Source organism: Xylona heveae (genome assembly GCF_001619985.1).
Source record: "Xylona heveae TC161 unplaced genomic scaffold L228scaffold_11, whole genome shotgun sequence".
NCBI lineage: Eukaryota > Fungi > Ascomycota > Xylonomycetes > Xylonales > Xylonaceae > Xylona > Xylona heveae.
The window spans coordinates 542,384-558,844 of record NW_017264203.1 but is presented as its reverse complement, the minus strand read 5'-3'; the positions used below and the strand labels follow the sequence as shown (position 1 = coordinate 558,844).

At 48.7% G+C, this 16,461-nt stretch overlaps 6 protein-coding genes across 6 annotated transcripts; 5 read left to right on the top strand and 1 right to left on the bottom strand.

The window, feature by feature from the left end:
• The first annotated feature begins 118 nt into the window (after positions 1-118).
• Positions 119-1,674, top strand: L228DRAFT_250414 (hypothetical protein). Its single transcript, XM_018333331.1, has one exon. It carries the CDS (start codon positions 375-377, stop codon positions 1,365-1,367), a length of 993 nt encoding a protein of 330 aa, XP_018185549.1. The 5' UTR covers positions 119-374; the 3' UTR covers positions 1,368-1,674.
• A 135-nt stretch (positions 1,675-1,809) lies between these two features.
• On the top strand, positions 1,810-4,912 carry L228DRAFT_250413 (Rgp1-domain-containing protein). The gene is made up of 3 exons (XM_018333330.1): positions 1,810-2,585; positions 2,647-3,714; positions 3,766-4,912. The coding sequence occupies exons 1-3, from the start codon at positions 2,078-2,080 to the stop codon at positions 4,698-4,700; spliced, it is 2,511 nt and encodes an 836-aa protein (XP_018185548.1). The 5' UTR covers positions 1,810-2,077; the 3' UTR covers positions 4,701-4,912.
• A 346-nt stretch (positions 4,913-5,258) lies between these two features.
• L228DRAFT_233408 (major facilitator superfamily protein) lies at positions 5,259-7,087 on the top strand. Its single transcript, XM_018330631.1, has 4 exons — positions 5,259-5,806; positions 5,889-6,021; positions 6,083-6,595; positions 6,652-7,087. Exons 1-4 carry the CDS (start codon positions 5,360-5,362, stop codon positions 6,939-6,941), a joined length of 1,383 nt encoding a protein of 460 aa, XP_018185547.1. The 5' UTR covers positions 5,259-5,359; the 3' UTR covers positions 6,942-7,087.
• Positions 7,088-7,531: 444 nt separating this feature from the next.
• On the top strand, positions 7,532-9,041 carry L228DRAFT_250412 (protein kinase regulator). Its single transcript, XM_018333329.1, has 6 exons — positions 7,532-7,627; positions 7,689-7,760; positions 7,947-8,113; positions 8,182-8,275; positions 8,340-8,473; positions 8,531-9,041. Exons 2-6 carry the CDS (start codon positions 7,738-7,740, stop codon positions 8,770-8,772), a joined length of 660 nt encoding a protein of 219 aa, XP_018185546.1. The 5' UTR covers positions 7,532-7,627; positions 7,689-7,737; the 3' UTR covers positions 8,773-9,041.
• A 154-nt stretch (positions 9,042-9,195) lies between these two features.
• On the top strand, positions 9,196-10,907 carry L228DRAFT_250411 (ATP synthase subunit 5). The gene is made up of 4 exons (XM_018333328.1): positions 9,196-9,432; positions 9,557-9,871; positions 10,168-10,260; positions 10,527-10,907. The coding sequence occupies exons 1-4, from the start codon at positions 9,268-9,270 to the stop codon at positions 10,638-10,640; spliced, it is 687 nt and encodes a 228-aa protein (XP_018185545.1). The 5' UTR covers positions 9,196-9,267; the 3' UTR covers positions 10,641-10,907.
• Positions 10,908-11,348: 441 nt separating this feature from the next.
• Positions 11,349-15,548, bottom strand: L228DRAFT_233399 (hypothetical protein). Its single transcript, XM_018330629.1, has 9 exons — positions 15,068-15,548; positions 14,974-14,989; positions 14,896-14,918; positions 14,723-14,840; positions 14,567-14,666; positions 13,056-14,502; positions 12,895-12,991; positions 12,055-12,840; positions 11,349-11,937 (listed from the first exon to the last, which is right to left on the bottom strand). The coding sequence occupies exons 1-9, from the start codon at positions 15,189-15,191 to the stop codon at positions 11,562-11,564; spliced, it is 3,087 nt and encodes a 1,028-aa protein (XP_018185544.1). The 5' UTR covers positions 15,192-15,548; the 3' UTR covers positions 11,349-11,561.
• Between the last annotated feature and the right edge of the window lie 913 nt (positions 15,549-16,461).

Sequence of the window (16,461 nt, the reverse complement as noted above, 5' to 3'; positions counted from 1 at the left end):
TACCGGAGTAGTGTCCCAAATTGTTGCACCATTGGTATGAAAGCGCAGTCGTATAATTTTCCGGGGTCGAGAACAAGCGTTTGACTTTATTTTGCTTTCGCCTCAGACTCGTCTGGATAGGAGCTGGAAAGGAAACGTTCCCTTTCTTCGATTTTCCCTCACTTTATACGGTCATGCCCTGCTCAGCTTGTTCTGTGACAGTGTTAAATATTTTCCTTCGCGAGACACTCGGCTTGCGGACACAGTCACTTGCACTCTCAACTGCGAGAACGCCATTTCACTCCAGCGCAAGGCGGTCATACATTGTTCACAACCCTATCCGCCAACAGCCATGGCTTCAAAACAGTCTATATTCTTCATCTGGTCACGCTAGAATGGCTTCGGCTGGAAAGGAAGGCTACCGTGGCTACGCTACTTCTGCGACACAGGAATCTGCACCGACAGTTTCGCATTCGACAACCGGCTCGACAGAAACAGATAATTCGACAACCACTCAGGCAAGAAAAGAACCAAATTTGGACCACGAACCCTTTGCGGACTCCCTCAAGGTGCGGCAAGATTCGTTAACGCAAGGCGAGGCTGTCGCCCTTGCGGATGAGCCCCCGCCGCAACTAGAAACGAAAAGACATAACAGTTTATCACACGCAAAGAAATCGTTTGCAAAGTTAGACGCAAGGGACGCACGCGCACCCATTCAGAGGTCAGAGTCAAATCGAGAAGAGGAATACCCGTCAGCAAAGTCTATCGAGACCCCAATATATTCACGCCAGTCCAAGAAGTCGAAGGAAACCGGTGAGGAGAGCAAACGCGGTATTCATTTCCCGCCAAGAGAGGCTCACAGGGACGCAATACGGCTCCCAACCAACCGAAGGCTTGAACCATGGCAAATTCAGAAGGATGCTCTAAAAGAGAAGTTAAGCGGACAAGCGTGGGCGCCTCGAAAACGCCTCTCTCCTGACGCCGTGGAAGGTATCCGGGCTTTACATGAACAATATCCGGACAAATATACAACACCTTATCTGGCTGAACAGTTCCATGTGTCTCCAGAAGCTATTCGAAGAATATTGAAGAGCAATTGGCGCCCCAGCGAAGAGGAACGGGCGAAAAGGTTGCAAAGATGGGAGAACCGAGGGAAGAATATCTGGGGCAAAATGGTCGAGCTCGGAGTCAAGCCACCAAAGAAATGGCGGGAAATGGGTGTTGATAGGGATTCTGAGGGGCGTAGCTTCCATCAGAGACGTGTCCATAATCAGCGCAACAAACCATGGAAATCTCATAGCGGAACAAGTGGCCATGGTGGGGGGTTTTCTTCAAGGAACTCTGCTGACATGGACGATGAGGAGTCCCTGTCCGATCGAATCTTATAATACTTTATATACTTTAACAAATTTTGGAGATCGGCGCATTCTGGAAATATGGAAACTTCCTGAAAGTTTACAAGCGTGCAATTATGGAGCTTGTGTCAGGAGATTTTGGGACTAGAGCAGCACAAACTACGGAATTATGCATAATTGTAAATCAATTGATTATTGCATCGATAGGCCTTTCACTTTCTGGTATTAGTTTTATCATTATTATCACTCTGTGTCTTTGGTGTCTTGAGATACTGTGGCGTTTACCATTTGAATGCAATGCAGTTGTCAGGAACCTGGGGTTTCAGCGACGGGTCGGGGGTGAACGACACCCGAGGGGATGTCGCCCAGCCGAAACGTCAATTGGCAGCGGAGACCTCGCCAATGACGGTGGAAACCCCCCGGACGCGGAAGTGAGACCGCAATATAACACTTTCAATCTGTGGCTCCATATCTTCGGGCGGCTTCTGCAAACAGAGCTCTTATACAACTTCCTATCCAGATACATTTATCCAGTCTTGATATTTCAAATATATTCTTTTGGAAGTCCATCTTATTATTTTGGTTGCAAATTTCTTGTTATCCTCGTCTCTCGTGCCAAAGCCACAACAACTATGCCACATCTACCCTGTCACTGGTAGAGCGCACCTCTACATCTCGACTCTAATGAAATTGCTTAGAACAGTGACGTGTTCATTTGCCAGTACAGGGCTCTTGTTGGCGAAATGTCAGTCACTTCAAATATCCGCGTCTACGTACAATGGAAAGAGCAGACGGTCTTCGCGGGGGAAGATGTAGAGTGCATAATTACCTTCAAGAACGTCGCTCGAGATGAATCTCGTGCCTCGACTGTGAACGGATTCATGCCAAGAGGGGAGCGACAAAGAAAGATCACTCCGTTTCAGGTCCCCTTATCGGATGCGTCTATGAGTCGAAATCCTGCTGCCCTTGCATCGCAAGCTCGTGGGCATCGACCGACTCTTTCCTTGAATGTTCCCTCAAGCAATATATCAAGTCCTCATCCGTCAAGTCCTTGGAGCGGCCGAAGTAATGGTTCATACACACCTGGTAATGCACACAAACGATCGGTGTCAATCCTCTCCGTCGGCAGTGATGCCCTCCCCGAAGAGCCTCCTATTCATGGCAGCGCTCTCCCTACAATCAAGCCCACACGGAATCATGCACGCTCAGCAAGCTTGCAAATTCTTCCAAACAGAGCAAGGCCACCTCCCTGTATGCTCCACCATTGGATCAATGCTTCCTTATGTTTGGGTCTCTTAGCTAATGTCAGCAGCACCACTAGGACACCGGTCAAGCACCCAAGCTTCTCCTATGCTTCGAAGCACATCCCCTCTTATACCTCTCGAAAACGGGTCAGATCCATCTTCATCTCTGCGATCCTCAAGACGAACTTCAGCCCGGCCCAGTGCGTCCGGTACGCCAGACCCGGGTCGGCCTCTAAGAAAACCGTCTGGTTCCTTTTCGCAGAATTTCAAATTTCCCGCCGCTTCTCCACAAATAGAACCTCCATCTCCTAACCCGCAAACTTTTGCGGGGTCATCTTCAAATAACAAAAATCCAGTTCCATTATCACGACAGCAATCACCTAAGCCTCCCGAGCTGAGCGGGCCGAATCTTGAGCATCTAAATCCTACGACGAAAGTGCTTGCTGGATCGAGCATGAATGCCACACCCAGAAGTAGCGGTGAATTTTATTCTTTGAGTAATAATTCAACCGAAACTTTGGCTTCGGAGTACGGGCCGCAACTCTTGAACAAAGCTCCGCAAAGGCCAAATCATCTCCGTAGCATTTCTCATATAAACCCTACAAGCCATCCGCAATCTCCAGAAAATCTCATGATGGGATACGTCCAAATTCAAGGATCTTTTACCTTAGATGGATCCCTAATCAATCAGGCGCCGTTTGAGGAAGTGAAGAGGAAAGGTGTGGTTGGGGGCCATGGTGGCGGTGGCGTAGTTGGAGTTGAAAAGAGTAAGAGAGAAAGCGGCATTTTTGGTGCTTTTGGCTGGAGCAACATTGGTGAATCAATTGGCAGTCTCCTTGGTGCAGGTGAACTTAGCAGCATTAAAGAAATGAGGGGAATCGCCAGCGCCAAATCGATACCGCTGATTTCAACCCCCCAATCCATTCTTTTTGTCGACCTCCGACTCGCTCCGGGTGAGAGCAGAAGTTACACGTATAGCTTCACACTTCCACGAGGACTACCAGCAAGCCATAAGGGCAAGGCAATCAAGGTCTCCTACAACCTCGTCATAGGGACCCAGCGTGCAGGGACACTTAAAAGCAAACAGTTGGTCTCGCAGGTCGAAGTACCTTTCCGTGTCTTTGGTGCTGTCAATGGTATGGACTTCTCAAATCAATGTTGCTGTGTAGTTTACTGACACTTTTCAGGACGAGGGGAGGTCTTGGGGCATGATTTGATGTCTCCTTACATCATCCTCCGGGATCTGGCTCGGACTCAAAGCATTCCGGGAAATATGGCGCTGACGGATCTTGAGACTTTTTGGAACAAGAAAACAAGTCGTCCGAAGCAGAAAGAATCATCCCTGGAGGATTTTCTTTCATATGCAGATACCCTGCTTGAAGCCCCTCGTCGGAGTAGCAGCTACGGACTCATATCCCCGACGGATGTCGTGCCGCCTCATCGGATGTCTAGTGGCGAGGGAGGAATATCCAGCAAGGAAGCGATAGATTTTGCCATCTTGCGCAGTAACGCCAGGACTGCTACAAATCAGAGCACGAATCGTTTCGAAATTGCTCGAAATGGTCGACGCGTTGCGGTACTAATGCTTGCACGGCCAGCGTACCGGCTTGGGGAGACCTTGACTGCTGTGATTGACTTTAAAAATGCGGATTTGCCTTGTTACTCCGTACATGCTGCGCTGGAGAGTTCTGAAAAAGTCGATCCCGCCATAGCACTTCGATCCGGCGCAAGTATCCAACGAGTGACCCGTCGTGTTCATGCGTCGCAGTTAGAATCAACCTTATTCGCTCGAAGGGTGTCATTTCGCCCGAGCATACCAGTCAATGCGAGCCCGGAGTTTCTGACCAGCGGAGTGAGTTTAGAGTGGAGACTTCGTGTGGAATTTGTCACACCTAGCCCATCTGACGAAGAAGAAGAGGATGAACAACAAGCAGTGGAAGGAGGAGATGGAGAAGGCCGTGGAGCTATGCTGCTTGAAGAAGTATCTCGAGATGACCGAGCCCTGGTCATGGCTGCAGTGGAGGGTCTCGCATGCGAGAGTTTCGAAGTCGCTGTTCCGATCAAAGTCTACGGAGCTGTGGCCGCGGGTGTCAATGCGCCTGTTGAGGGACTTTCAGTATGACCGTTTGGGTCCTCGCATGCGTCTATGTACATACACAAGGGATGTGGGCGGCAATGATAACATTTCCAGTTGTCGGGCAGGAATCATATGATTTCAACTTGGGCTGAAAGAGTCATTTTACAATAAATGGCCTGCTTTGACATATAGTTGGGCAAATGTGGCTTGTGACGAGCATGGAATATATAGGGCAATAATAGATGTACATTGGAACGAATATCATGTTGAAAAAAACAAAAGGTTTTATGTCCCCTTTTAAAATTGTATGTTGCTGTAAGAAGTTCGAGCTTAGGACAACTCTGGGACTGTACGCATGTACTGGAAATATGTACCTGGGGATTGAGTTCTCCGAAAGGCTCGCCAGGGACTACACTATCCTATTCGGACATCGCGAGTCAATGGCTTGATTTGAATCTCGGGAACTATGCCTCTCCACCCGAGATGGATGGGGAGCGGTTAAGAGACTCTAGAACACTGCACTAAGCTCCTCACTAGATTCGCCATTACTACTCCGATACTTGCGGGTGTATTGCCGAAGAATCTCTAACCATTGCTGAGCCTCCCCTACTAGAATTTGAGTTTTTCTGACAGCTGGATGATGACCTAGATAATCATCCAATTAATATCATACAATTTCAATTCATGATCGGCTGCAAGATTTTATGTGCCCCATTATGGCTGACTCTGCGATTCAGCGGCAGTATACCCTGTCCAACATTCGAGAGGACTACGTCGAAGCCCCGGAAGATGAAGCTCCTCTGGACTCGGTCGAGCAGGAACTGCTCCCCATTACTCGAAAACGGCAAATTATTGTGCTCTTCTCAAGCTTCATGACTGCTTTCCAAACCATTGGCATTAACCAGTCATATGGTGTTTTCCAGGGTTACTACATTGCCAGCAATGGCGGACCAGACGCCGTTATCACTGCGAAGCAGGCACAAAATAAAGCGCTTGTGGCATTTGTTGGTACTCTCGGCGCTGGGCTAACTTGGGCCGGAAGCATTTTTGTGAACCCGTTGATGGCACGATCCAAGGATTTGAGACAGATTACTTTGACTGGTGCCGCTTTGATGAGCTTGGGCTATGGGCTTGCTGGCTCCTGCTCGCAAGTGAGTTAGCATATCTAAACATGAATTGGCCTTATGGATGAAAGAGGGCAGTAGCTGAAAATGTTCCTTATCCCTTTTACAGATTTGGCAACTTATCCTCTGTCAAGGCTTTTTGTATGGCATTGGTAGTTCCATGCTTTATTTTCCTATTTTGAGCGTGGCTCCGGAGTATTTTGATTCCCGGCGTGGAGCCGCCATGGGTTTCATTCTTTCAGGTAAGTCTTGGAAAGGGCTCTAATTCAATGGTGAGCCAGTCTCTGAGAATTGAAATCACAGGTGCCGGAGTTGGAGGCCTGGTAATGGCGCCCGTCATCAGAGTTTTACTTGACCATATTGGGATTCGATGGACATTGAGAGCTTTGTGCTTTATTAACCTTGCTATTGCTCTTCCAATTGGTCTTTCAGCGAGTCCATCTCGAAGTAGTCGCCAGCGGCCAAGTTTAGTCAATATATCCTTGGCGAAAAAGCCTGCTTTTACTCTCCAAGCCCTGGCTGCGCTGCTACAGGCCTCAGGCAACTTTGTACCGTTGAACTTTTTGCCAGAGTTTTCGACGGCGCTTGGGTACACAGCAGGGTTCGGTGCTGCGTTGCTTGCATTGAGCAACGGCGTCAATACTGCTAGTCGGATTGCAATGGGCTTCACTGCTGACAAGGCAGGACGCCAAAATACCTTGGTCTTGAGTGTCCTGGGCAGCGCAGTGAGCGTTTTCGCTTTTTGGATGAGCTCCTTGGATGGATCTAAGGCTCTATGGATCACTTTTGTCGTCGCATACGGTATTCTCGCTGGAGGTAAGCTTTCGACTCCACTATGCAAGTAGACCTGCCAAAACTAACGAGAATGTCAGGATATAATGCACTTTTCCCCACTACCATTACAGAGGTTTTTGGAATCCAGGCCTATGCGTCAGTAAATGGGTTCATCTATTTTGTCCGCGGTCTCGGAGCTTTCTTCGGCACGCCAGTTGGCGGTATAATCATGGGAAGTCATGGATCGAACAGCTCTGTCATTACCTTGAAAGATTACCGAAAACTTATCTGGTACGATGGGGCGCTTCTTCTTGGATCCAGTCTCTGCGTAATGGCAGTGAGGGGTTTCGATGCGTATGAAAAGAAGCACTGGCGGTGGAAGGCTTAACCCACGAGAACTTGAAGGTCGGGTCTCAGCACGATAAGAATATTCTCTATTTGACGAAGGCGGCATTGATTTTTACGGCATTGCGATAGATTGGACTTCGATACGCATAATGTTCAAATCAATATGAACTTGCACCTCTATGTGCGAATCTTTTACTTTCGAAAGACATCTATCTGGGCGCAGATTCCTGATAAATTTTCTTTTTCTTTTCGCCCTTTGAAAATACGGATAGGGAAATCCGCTGCTTTCGAGAGGTGCAGACATGGTGAAATATTGTTGTCAACATTGGATATGCTATTTGACATTAATGCCCTTCTTTACTGATATCACACAGAATTTGGTACGCCTTTTCCTGCTATTCATTGATCAAAAATTTCCGTAGAGTGCATTTGTGTCAACACCATTACTCATGGACATGATAATTCCAAATCCACCAGAACAGACTCTTCGATAAGGCCTATGAAACATTGTTGATGCGGAAGCGCAACATGCGCCAATAAGATATGATGACTAAGCCGCTTCCATCGATTGTGGAGGTAAACAAACCGGGCCCCCGCAATAATGACGGCGATAGCATTGATTAATGTCTACGTTGATCTCATATTCTGCAAAAGCGATAACTTTGGACTAAAGACATCGTCTCATCGCGGAAATTTCAAATCCGTCACGGGCAGCTGTTCTTCTCTGTGAGCTCTTTCCCCACTTTGTCACGGTCCTTGGTCGCCATGCTAACCATTGGAATGCCAGAGACCATATTATCGGCCGAATAAAGCCTCGCAGCCCTTCGAAGCCTGAAATGGCTTCTTTTATCGCTACCATGTTGGTTACTGCTCCGATTCCACCTCCCAGTCCCAAACCTTTGCCCGCCATTTTCTCTCTCGTGGAGCGCTCTTCACGGATGACTGTCAATAAGCTAGAGTTTCCGTCTCCTCCGGAGCCCACATACACCTCACCTTATCTTGGGACATTTAAAGAGATTCTCAACTCACAGGATAATGTGTACAGTAATGCGAGAAGCCGCGGACAGGCATTCAAGCCCCGCAATGCCAGCAAAGGAACAAACAGTTACCAGCTGAGACAATTTGCTGAGGCCACCCTCGGAAGCGGCAGTCTGAGGAAGGCTGTGAAGCTGCCAGAAGGAGAAGACCTTAACGAATGGTTGGCAGTTAACGGTAAGTCCCTGGGAGGTATAATCTATGTCGTGAGAAAATCGAGTACTGATGGCTGGGTCGTGGTATAGTGGTCGACTTCTACAACCAGATCAATCTTCTTTATGGCTCTATTACCGAATTCTGTTCGCCGCAGTCATGCCCAGAGATGAAAGCTACTGATGAGTGCGTTGCGGCATAACCATGGAATTGATATCTACCTATTATTATAATACTAAAGGGATGGCAGGTTCGAATATTTGTGGCAAGACTCGGAAAATTTCAAGAGACCGACCAAGATGCCCGCGCCGGAGTACATCGAGCATTTGATGGTTTGGGTGCAGAGTAACATCGACAATGAACAAATGTTTCCCAGCAGAATAGGTATGACATCTTCATGTAACTGTATTAGACAGATATACTGAAATTATGACTTTCTAGGCGTCCCCTTCCCAAAGACCTTCCCATCGCTCATTCGACAGCTCTTCAAGCGTCTGTACCGAGTCTACGCTCATATATACTGCCACCATTACCCAGTGATTGTCCAGCTTGGGCTAGAGCCGCATCTCAACACCAGCTTCAAGCACTACGTTCTCTTCATTGACGAGCATGGACTTGCGACCGGCAAGGACTTTTGGGGTCCTCTAGGTGACTTGGTGGATAGCATGCTGAGAAGCGATTGAGTCAGGGTCCGAACGGGTGAAGAGCACCTATGGTTATACATGAACGTATTTTTACTTTTAGCAAATGTTCGCCAGTATGAAGTTGGGATGGTGAGGCGTTGGGCGCAACATCGCAAATATCCGCGAGGGGGCATTTAACCGCGTGGTTGTTACTGGGAACTGGTTTCTGTCTATTAAAAAGGTTGGCGCTGCAGGACCCCGCCCATTAAAGGGGAAGAGATCGGTACTATCGCGAGACATCAAGGCGTATCATAAACTAATAGAGAGCAATTTAAATCCATCTCGGTCGCAAGTGAGGTGTGAACTCCCCTTGCCTGTTGGTTCTGGTTGAGGAGCTTTTGCTTTGTAGGATGGTGATGCTTACATAATCCACAAAAGCTCGCTCGTCCCGACAAACCACCATCATTCAGGCATCGCCGACCTCTCACCTCCCGAGTACCGAGTCCCCTCGTCATCAATTCAACGCTCCCAAGCCTCCCCACTCTACCTCTTACCATGTTCTCTCTTCGAGCGGCTCTTCAGACCTCGCGGGTGGCCTCCCGCCAGGCTCTCAATGTCCCCAGGGCTGCTGCTGTCCGGACTTATGCCCAGGCCGCTCCAGCTTCGACCAAGCCGCCTGTGGCCTTGTTCGGTCTTGACGGCACCTACGCCAGCGCTCTGGTATGTGATCAATTCGACTCCGGGTGTTTTCTAGGGCAATTGAATGATCCAATTGGGATACCTGTGGCATCCAAACATGTTTCCCCGAGCATACAATTGACGATACGCGACTTTGATATTATAGTACACTGCCGCCGCCAAGCAGTCTTCGCTCGACAACGCCGCCAAGGCTCTGACCCAATTGAGCGACATCTTCAAGAAGGATGCGAAGCTCGCAACCGTCCTTTCCGCCCCCTCGCTCACCGCCGAAGACAAGGCCGCTATCGTCTCTGAGTTGCACAAGCACGTTGGCGCCGACAAGACCGACACCGTCAAGAACTTCCTCACCACCCTTGCGGAGAACAACCGTCTCGGCCTGCTCGAGGGCGTGTGCGACAAGTTCGCTACCCTCATCGGTGCGCACAAGGGCGAGATTGAGCTCGTTGTTACCAGCGCTTCGGTGGGTACTCCCTTGACGATCCCTCCCGTTTCTTGTCCTATCCTGTCCACCAGAGGTGTGGGAAATGCCACAATTACATACGTTCTGGGAAGATTTAAGAGAAAATGACGGGAAAATATACGTTGATACAATGTGCCGCAAGCGGTAATTGTCAATATCGAGATTTATGGATGGATACAAATACCTCAATTGCAGATACGGATCAGACCCAATTGGAAACCGGAACAGAGCACGATTGGCAAGGAAATCTTGATATCGCAAGGATGCGCAAGCTAATTCTCTTCTCTTCATCACAGCCCCTTGACAACAAGACCCTCAACCGCCTCGAGACTGCCATCTCCAAGTCCCAGTACGTTGGCCAGGGCAAGAAGCTCAAGGTTGTCCCTAAGGTATGCGCCCTTTTCCAGTCTCACATACTTTACATACCCGTTCTATTACAACTCCTGCGACCCGTACAACTCATACATTTCTACATTTTCCATACCAATACCATCTCACCAATATATATATACTCCCTTTCTGCACTCTACACTCCTCTCCTACCCGAAGCTCCACCCCATTTTCCCCTTGCCGTACATCCCTGCAACATTATATTCACCACCACTACCACTGCCACTATTCGCTCTCACAGTACTAATGCAACGGTACTTAATAGGTCAACCCCGACATCAAGGGTGGACTGGTCGTCGAGATTGGCGACCGCACCATCGACCTCAGCGTGTCGTCCAAGCTCGCCAAGATGAACAAGCTCCTCACTGACGCTTTGTAAATGACTGGACTCCTATCGTTGTTCATTAGTTAGGGAGCGTGACCTTCCTTTCTTTTCCTCTCTGATCCCCCTGCTTTCTTTTGATCTCTCGCCCCTAGGCCCATCAGTCGGCCATAGAGAGAAACCTGAGAGACCGAGAGACTAAGAGCAGGAAAAGAGGAAAGGAAAAGGAAAGTAGTTGTTGGAAGGGCATTTTTTTCATGTAGAGTGTCATAGCATTTGAAGAACTCGAATTATGACAAATATAACCTTATTGCTGCTTGTAAAAGTCGTATATTATGCTGAATCTGAAGGGGTTGTACGCTATCCCGGATGTGAAGAAGTAAATTACAGTTTTACTATATATATATATATATATAGCCAAGGATTGTGTGCCCCACCAAGGCACAGGCTCGATAGTATTCTACCTGTATTCTACCTGTAAAAGCAACTCTCCTTGTTATTTTTCTACTGTACATGAATGCAGTACTACTATTCAGCATTTTCTCGAGAGTTGACACTACGATCACTATTGCTCCTTTGTCTATGGTTCAATTGAGTTGTTGAAATGCTCACCACATGTGTTATAAATGCTTTGCCAAATACTCAAGTGCCTCAGGTATCACTAGAATTGTGGGACATAATTTGTCTGTCCACTGACATCTCTCGCAATTACGCTACGCAGGCGATTGATGTGGGTTGCAAGGCATAGAGTTTTAGAAAAAGTATGAGGAATATAAAATTAATTGATATGAATATAATACGGACAACGGTATTACGACAAGTGAACTGCTCTAGGTCTATAATAATAATAAGATATAAAAAGCCACTTTACAATTCCTTCGAAAGTGTAATCATTACTTTCATCCCCAACTTCGCTCTCGCTGGGCTACCGACGACAGCTTGACGGTGTGATGATTCATCATTCATCGGCACATCAAATTACTCCCCATCAAGCTGGGCTTCAAATTCATCTTCAAACGCGCTCGATACTTCATTACTTTTGACCCGTTCGAGCTGGTTGGACACATAGTTGGCGACATGCTGGTCCGCTTCAGCACGACGACGAGTCTGCTCTTCGTCTTCTGTGGGCGCAATGGAGTTCGAACGGGAAATGGCAGACGGAGTCTCGTCGCCATTGACGGCGGAGTTCCAGTCGCTTCGGTTGCCAATGGACCGTGAGGTAGACGAACGTCGGATATATGCCGGTTTCCCGCTCGACGGGCGCCGTCTAGATGGCCGGTGGAAGACGTCATCAAAGTAATGGGCTGCAGCGCTCGAGGGCGTGCGAGGAGTCTGAGGAAGACGACAATTGATACTAGAAATTACTTCTCGTCAGTACAAGGTCTCACTTGAGGGAATGATCATATGTCCAAAATTTTGGCAGAAATGAGCGAAGTGGAAGAAGGGGGGAACCACGACGGGCTAAACATACCCAGTGTCATGAATCAGTTTAGCGATGAGACCTGTCCAACCACACTGATGGCTTGCGCCAAGACCGCGTCCAGTGTCGGCGTCAAAGAACTCGTAGAACCAGAGATAGTCCTTCCAATGAGGATCATAATCGAGCATGTCATTTCCGTCGTTGACCGCACGTCGGCCATCGTCACCACGAACAAAGAGATGCTGCAGGCGGTGCTGGATTTCCTCAGCTACATGCCCAAGGTGCATGTACTCGCCAGAACCGGTGGGACACTCAATCTGCAGACTGTCGCCGTAGAACATGTAGAAGCGGAGAAGTGATTCGACGAGCAAAAAGTTGACAGCAATCCAGATGGGGCCTCGCCAGTTGCTGTTTCCGCCAAAGAGGCCGCTGTCTGAGTCGCCGGGCACATAACCAACCTTGAATTCCTGCCCGTTGACCTCCATAGAATAAGGATGGTCTTTGTGGTATTTGGATAGAGACCGAACACCATGGCTCGCAAGAAACTCTGTTTCGTCGAGCATGCGTTTGAGAATCTTCTCAAGACGCTCCTTGCTTACAAGCGACAACAGCAAACGTTCGTCCTTGCCGCGTCGCCGCATGCTGGCAATGTTACGCTCGGCGACATCGTGACGATTCTCAATGAACCAATTGAGCCGTCGCTTGAACGAAGGAAATTTGTTAATGAGTTCCGGTTCAAGCGTCAACACAGCGTACAACGGAATCAATCCGACAAGTGATCTCACGGGGAGCTGCTGTGTCCAGGGGCCGCCCCATGAAATGGCGTCGTAGTAGAAACTGAAGAGAAAAGTTAGCAACAGTCTAATCCAAAAGGGCGACAATGTTTCCTACCCATCTTCATCATTCCATAGCGACTTTTCCTCCCCACCAGCTCTAAAACTCATGGCATCGCTGATGAGGACAAAATGTTCAAAGAACTTGGAAGCGACTAACGCACATTAGCATATATAATCCCAGATCATCGAACCGTGGAGATAAATTTCTTGACTCACTGTCTTCGTAAGTTCGCCGGTGTTTGGCAAGCTCCAGCGCAATATTCAGCATGGAGAGAGAGTAAAAGGCCATCCAGCCAGTACTGTCAGCCTGCTCAAGCACACCTCCAGTAGGCAGAGGCTCCGAACGATTGAAGAGACCAATATTGTCCAAACCCAAAAATCCACCCTCAAACACATTCTTGCCATCAAAATCTTTCCGGTTTACCCACCAGGTGAAGTTCAGCAACAACTTTTGGAATACACGCTCCAAAAAGTCGAGGTCTTCCCGCCCGTACATTTTTCTCTCAATCTTAAACGTCCGGAACACAGCCCAGGCGTGCACTGGCGGGTTGACATCACCAAAATTCCATTCATACGCGGGCAGCTGACCATTTGGGTGCATATACCACTCCCTGGTCAGAACGTCAAGCTGCTTCTTGGCAAACTCCGGGTCAATCATTGCCAAGGGAATGCAGTGGAAAGCAGTGTCCCACGCAGCAAAGAACGGATACTCCCAAGAGTCTGGCATCGAGAGGATGTCGTCCAGATACATGTGTTTCCACTGCTGGTTCCGAATTGCCTTTCGTCCGGGAGGCGGCGGCGGCATAGCCGGGTCACCATTTGCCCATTCATCCCAGACGAAATGATAGTACTGCTTACACCACAGCATACCTGAGAACGCTTGTCGCTGAATGTTCCTCAGATCCTCGGCCATGGGCAAGGGGCTGACGCGGTAGTAAAATTCATCCGCCTCGTTACGCTTCTGTTCGATAATGTCATCAAAGAGCTCCTCGTCCAAGTAGCCGTCATATCGCTTTGAAAGACGGAACCGGACCACGGCGCATTCGCCCGGAGGCACTCCATCATCTTCGTCAAACGCGTACCAGGCAGCACTCTTTGTACCGCGGCAACTCGGATTGACGGCGCCCTTCTCTTCGTCTACAATGTAGCGATGAAACGCATCCTTGACGTAGGGTTGAGGATTCTTGCCGTTGTAGAGCTTCTTAAAATTGGTCTCGTTCTCAGTGAAGATCATCTGCGGCTGCACATCCTGACCGCTGTGACCTATGCCGGGCGAAGGCGAGAGCTGGAAGAATCTATCTCCGAGCTTCGGATGCTTCGTCTGCGCTGTAGTAGGGCCAACCTGTCTAATGGATGGCTTCTTAGCATCCGTGTTGCGGCCCCACGACCACGAATTCCGAAACCAGACGTGTGGAATAATGTGGAGAGGAGCTGGTTCCGGGCCACGATTGTACGCAGTAACACGGAACAAGAGTTCTTCCTCAGAGTCACTTTCTTTGGCAGTCTCAATAAAGATATCCCAATAGCGATCATCATCAAATATGCCCGTGTCAATCAGGCTGTACTCCTTCTCGTCTCTCCCACGCTTTGCATTCTCTTCAACCAACTTTTCATAGGGAAATTTTTTCTGCGGGTACTTGTAGAGAAATTTCATATAGGAGTGCTAAGGTCCAGGTTAGCCAAGGTTACGTGACGCGCTATTGAAGAACAGAGACAGCAGCACATACAGTAGGGGTGTTGTCCAGGTGGAAGTGAGCTTCTTTCACGCTCTCGCCATGATTACCTTCTGGATTGGACAATCCGAAAAGACGCTCTTTGAGAAAATCACTATTGATCCTATCAGCACTATCAATCACCCAAGATACGGGTTTATCTCAGCCTACTCTTTCTCATTCCAGAATGCAAAGGCCACGTTCTGCAGACCGTGGGTATCCGAAACACCTGCAATGCCATCTTCGCCCCAGCGAAAGGCTCGGGAACGAGCATGTTCGTGAGAGAAGTCTGCAGCCCTGGTCAGACGCGTCATTGTTTAACGAACAGAGATCAATTCACTTACGGCTCCAAGCATCTCCATCCTCACTGCACCAGATGTGAGCGCGATTGATTTGTGTAAGAGGGTCATTGCGGTACTTACGAGTAATCCTCTCTGACTGATAAGCAAAAGGTTAGCCTTTGGCACGTTTATAACAGTATTGGAAAGACACGCTGTAGAGGCGGACGAAACATACCTGTCGCCCATTGTCTCTCGGCGACGTAGGGACCCCACTTCTTCCAGTATTTCTTGCGCTCCTTATCCTCCTTGAGACGCTTCTCCTCTTCGCAGAGGTACTCGTGCTGGTCAATTACGACCATAGTGGGGCTTGTGTAGGGGGGAAAGCGTTAGGCAATGGGTGGCAGGGCGCTGACGGGAGATGTTTTGATGGATCTTAACGAGATGGTGAGACCATTAAGTTAGAGTGTTGTGCGAAGTAACAATAGAATATTGAAAAAGAATCGTAGGTAGAGAGCGAGGTGATGTTGGAACGAGAGCGAGGTGAAGGTTCTTGCGGATGAATGTGGGAGGATTGGGAAGGCCAACAATATTATGTCGGGTGGAGGATTATTGGTACGGAAGTGCGACAACGGGCAACGGTTTACTGACGATGACGAGATATTACCATGGGCGACCGCGGCAGTCTAGCTGTCTGGGGTACCACCAAGTCTAGAAAGTTTCTCAGTGACGATACGAAGAGCCACTGAAAGCCTACAGAGTGCAGAGTAGTAGTGGACTTCAACTACCCATGCGCTATAATTAATTTATCTTTTCCCCCTTCGGCCTTGATGTTTTCTTCGTTCTGAGCTACAAACCCCTGACTGGGTGGTGGGGTGCTGGATCTTGACAGCGTTTACTCGGTCCAGGGAGACGCGATATGTGGAGTCGGTAATATTATTATGGGGCCCCGAATACGTAAGGTACCTAGGTAGGTACTTGCTGCAGGAGATTCTCACGAAACTGTCCCTCGACGCTTCATAAGCCACTACGGGAAATCAATTTCTCCAGGACAGACAGCAGTCTTTGCCGAAGACACTGACGATGGTGGCTGCAACAAAATGCTGCAAATTCAAGGAAAATCAGAGGCTCCGCAGGATTAAAAGTGGATCAGGTCCAGTGGTCGTGGCGTGGAGAGATGCGAGATGCGGAGTAATCCAGAGAGACCCGCCCCGCCAGCTCCTTGGCTGGTGATTTTTGGTCTGGGGCAGCGTGGGGTCTTTCAGGTCTAGACTCCGTTATCCCTCCACGGTACTATTTTCTTACTGCCCCGGACAATCTCCCTTTTTCGCGCAACAGCGTCTTCCCACTGCGGTTTGGTGGACGAGAAATGAATCTCTTTGAAACTGAAAAAAGTCTGCTTGACGCGCTGTACCTGTTGATCATGATGCTGGAAGAATGGAAGTACTGATACTTGGTTCATTTATTACCATTGTATGAGCGTACGAGTTTAGGTACCAGCAGAACGATGTATTGGGTCGCCTCAACAGAATCATCTCAACAGGAAATACTCCTTCCCTGTGCCGCTAACCCGCTTTAAGCACCACTCAAAGTCAGATTTGACTGTCTCCTGTCTCAGGTGTCTGGTACAGG

Bases quoted from the DNA above. Each gene is read 5' to 3' on its own strand.
- L228DRAFT_233399 (XM_018330629.1), bottom strand. From the start codon at position 15,191: ATGGTCGTAATTGACCAGCACGAGTACCTCTGCGAAGAGGAGAAGCGT. The intron at 14,841-14,895 runs GTAAGTGAATTG...CCAGGGCTGCAG, and splicing joins GGATGGAGATGCTTGGAGCC to ACTTCTCTCACGAACATGCT. The intron at 11,938-12,054 runs GTATGTTTAGCC...AGTAATTTCTAG, and splicing joins AAACTGATTCATGACACTGG to TATCAATTGTCGTCTTCCTC.
- L228DRAFT_250414 (XM_018333331.1), top strand. From the start codon at position 375: ATGGCTTCGGCTGGAAAGGAAGGCTACCGTGGCTACGCTACTTCTGCG.
- L228DRAFT_250411 (XM_018333328.1), top strand. From the start codon at position 9,268: ATGTTCTCTCTTCGAGCGGCTCTTCAGACCTCGCGGGTGGCCTCCCGC. The intron at 9,433-9,556 runs GTATGTGATCAA...TTGATATTATAG, and splicing joins GCACCTACGCCAGCGCTCTG to TACACTGCCGCCGCCAAGCA. The intron at 10,261-10,526 runs GTATGCGCCCTT...GGTACTTAATAG, and splicing joins AGCTCAAGGTTGTCCCTAAG to GTCAACCCCGACATCAAGGG.
- L228DRAFT_250412 (XM_018333329.1), top strand. From the start codon at position 7,738: ATGGCTTCTTTTATCGCTACCAT. The intron at 8,114-8,181 runs GTAAGTCCCTGG...GTCGTGGTATAG, and splicing joins CGAATGGTTGGCAGTTAACG to TGGTCGACTTCTACAACCAG. The intron at 8,474-8,530 runs GTATGACATCTT...ATGACTTTCTAG, and splicing joins AATGTTTCCCAGCAGAATAG to GCGTCCCCTTCCCAAAGACC.
- L228DRAFT_233408 (XM_018330631.1), top strand. From the start codon at position 5,360: ATGTGCCCCATTATGGCTGACTCTGCGATTCAGCGGCAGTATACCCTG. The intron at 5,807-5,888 runs GTGAGTTAGCAT...TCCCTTTTACAG, and splicing joins TTGCTGGCTCCTGCTCGCAA to ATTTGGCAACTTATCCTCTG. The intron at 6,596-6,651 runs GTAAGCTTTCGA...CGAGAATGTCAG, and splicing joins ATACGGTATTCTCGCTGGAG to GATATAATGCACTTTTCCCC.
- L228DRAFT_250413 (XM_018333330.1), top strand. From the start codon at position 2,078: ATGTCAGTCACTTCAAATATCCGCGTCTACGTACAATGGAAAGAGCAG. The intron at 2,586-2,646 runs GTATGCTCCACC...TAATGTCAGCAG, and splicing joins CAGAGCAAGGCCACCTCCCT to CACCACTAGGACACCGGTCA. The intron at 3,715-3,765 runs GTATGGACTTCT...GACACTTTTCAG, and splicing joins TGTCTTTGGTGCTGTCAATG to GACGAGGGGAGGTCTTGGGG.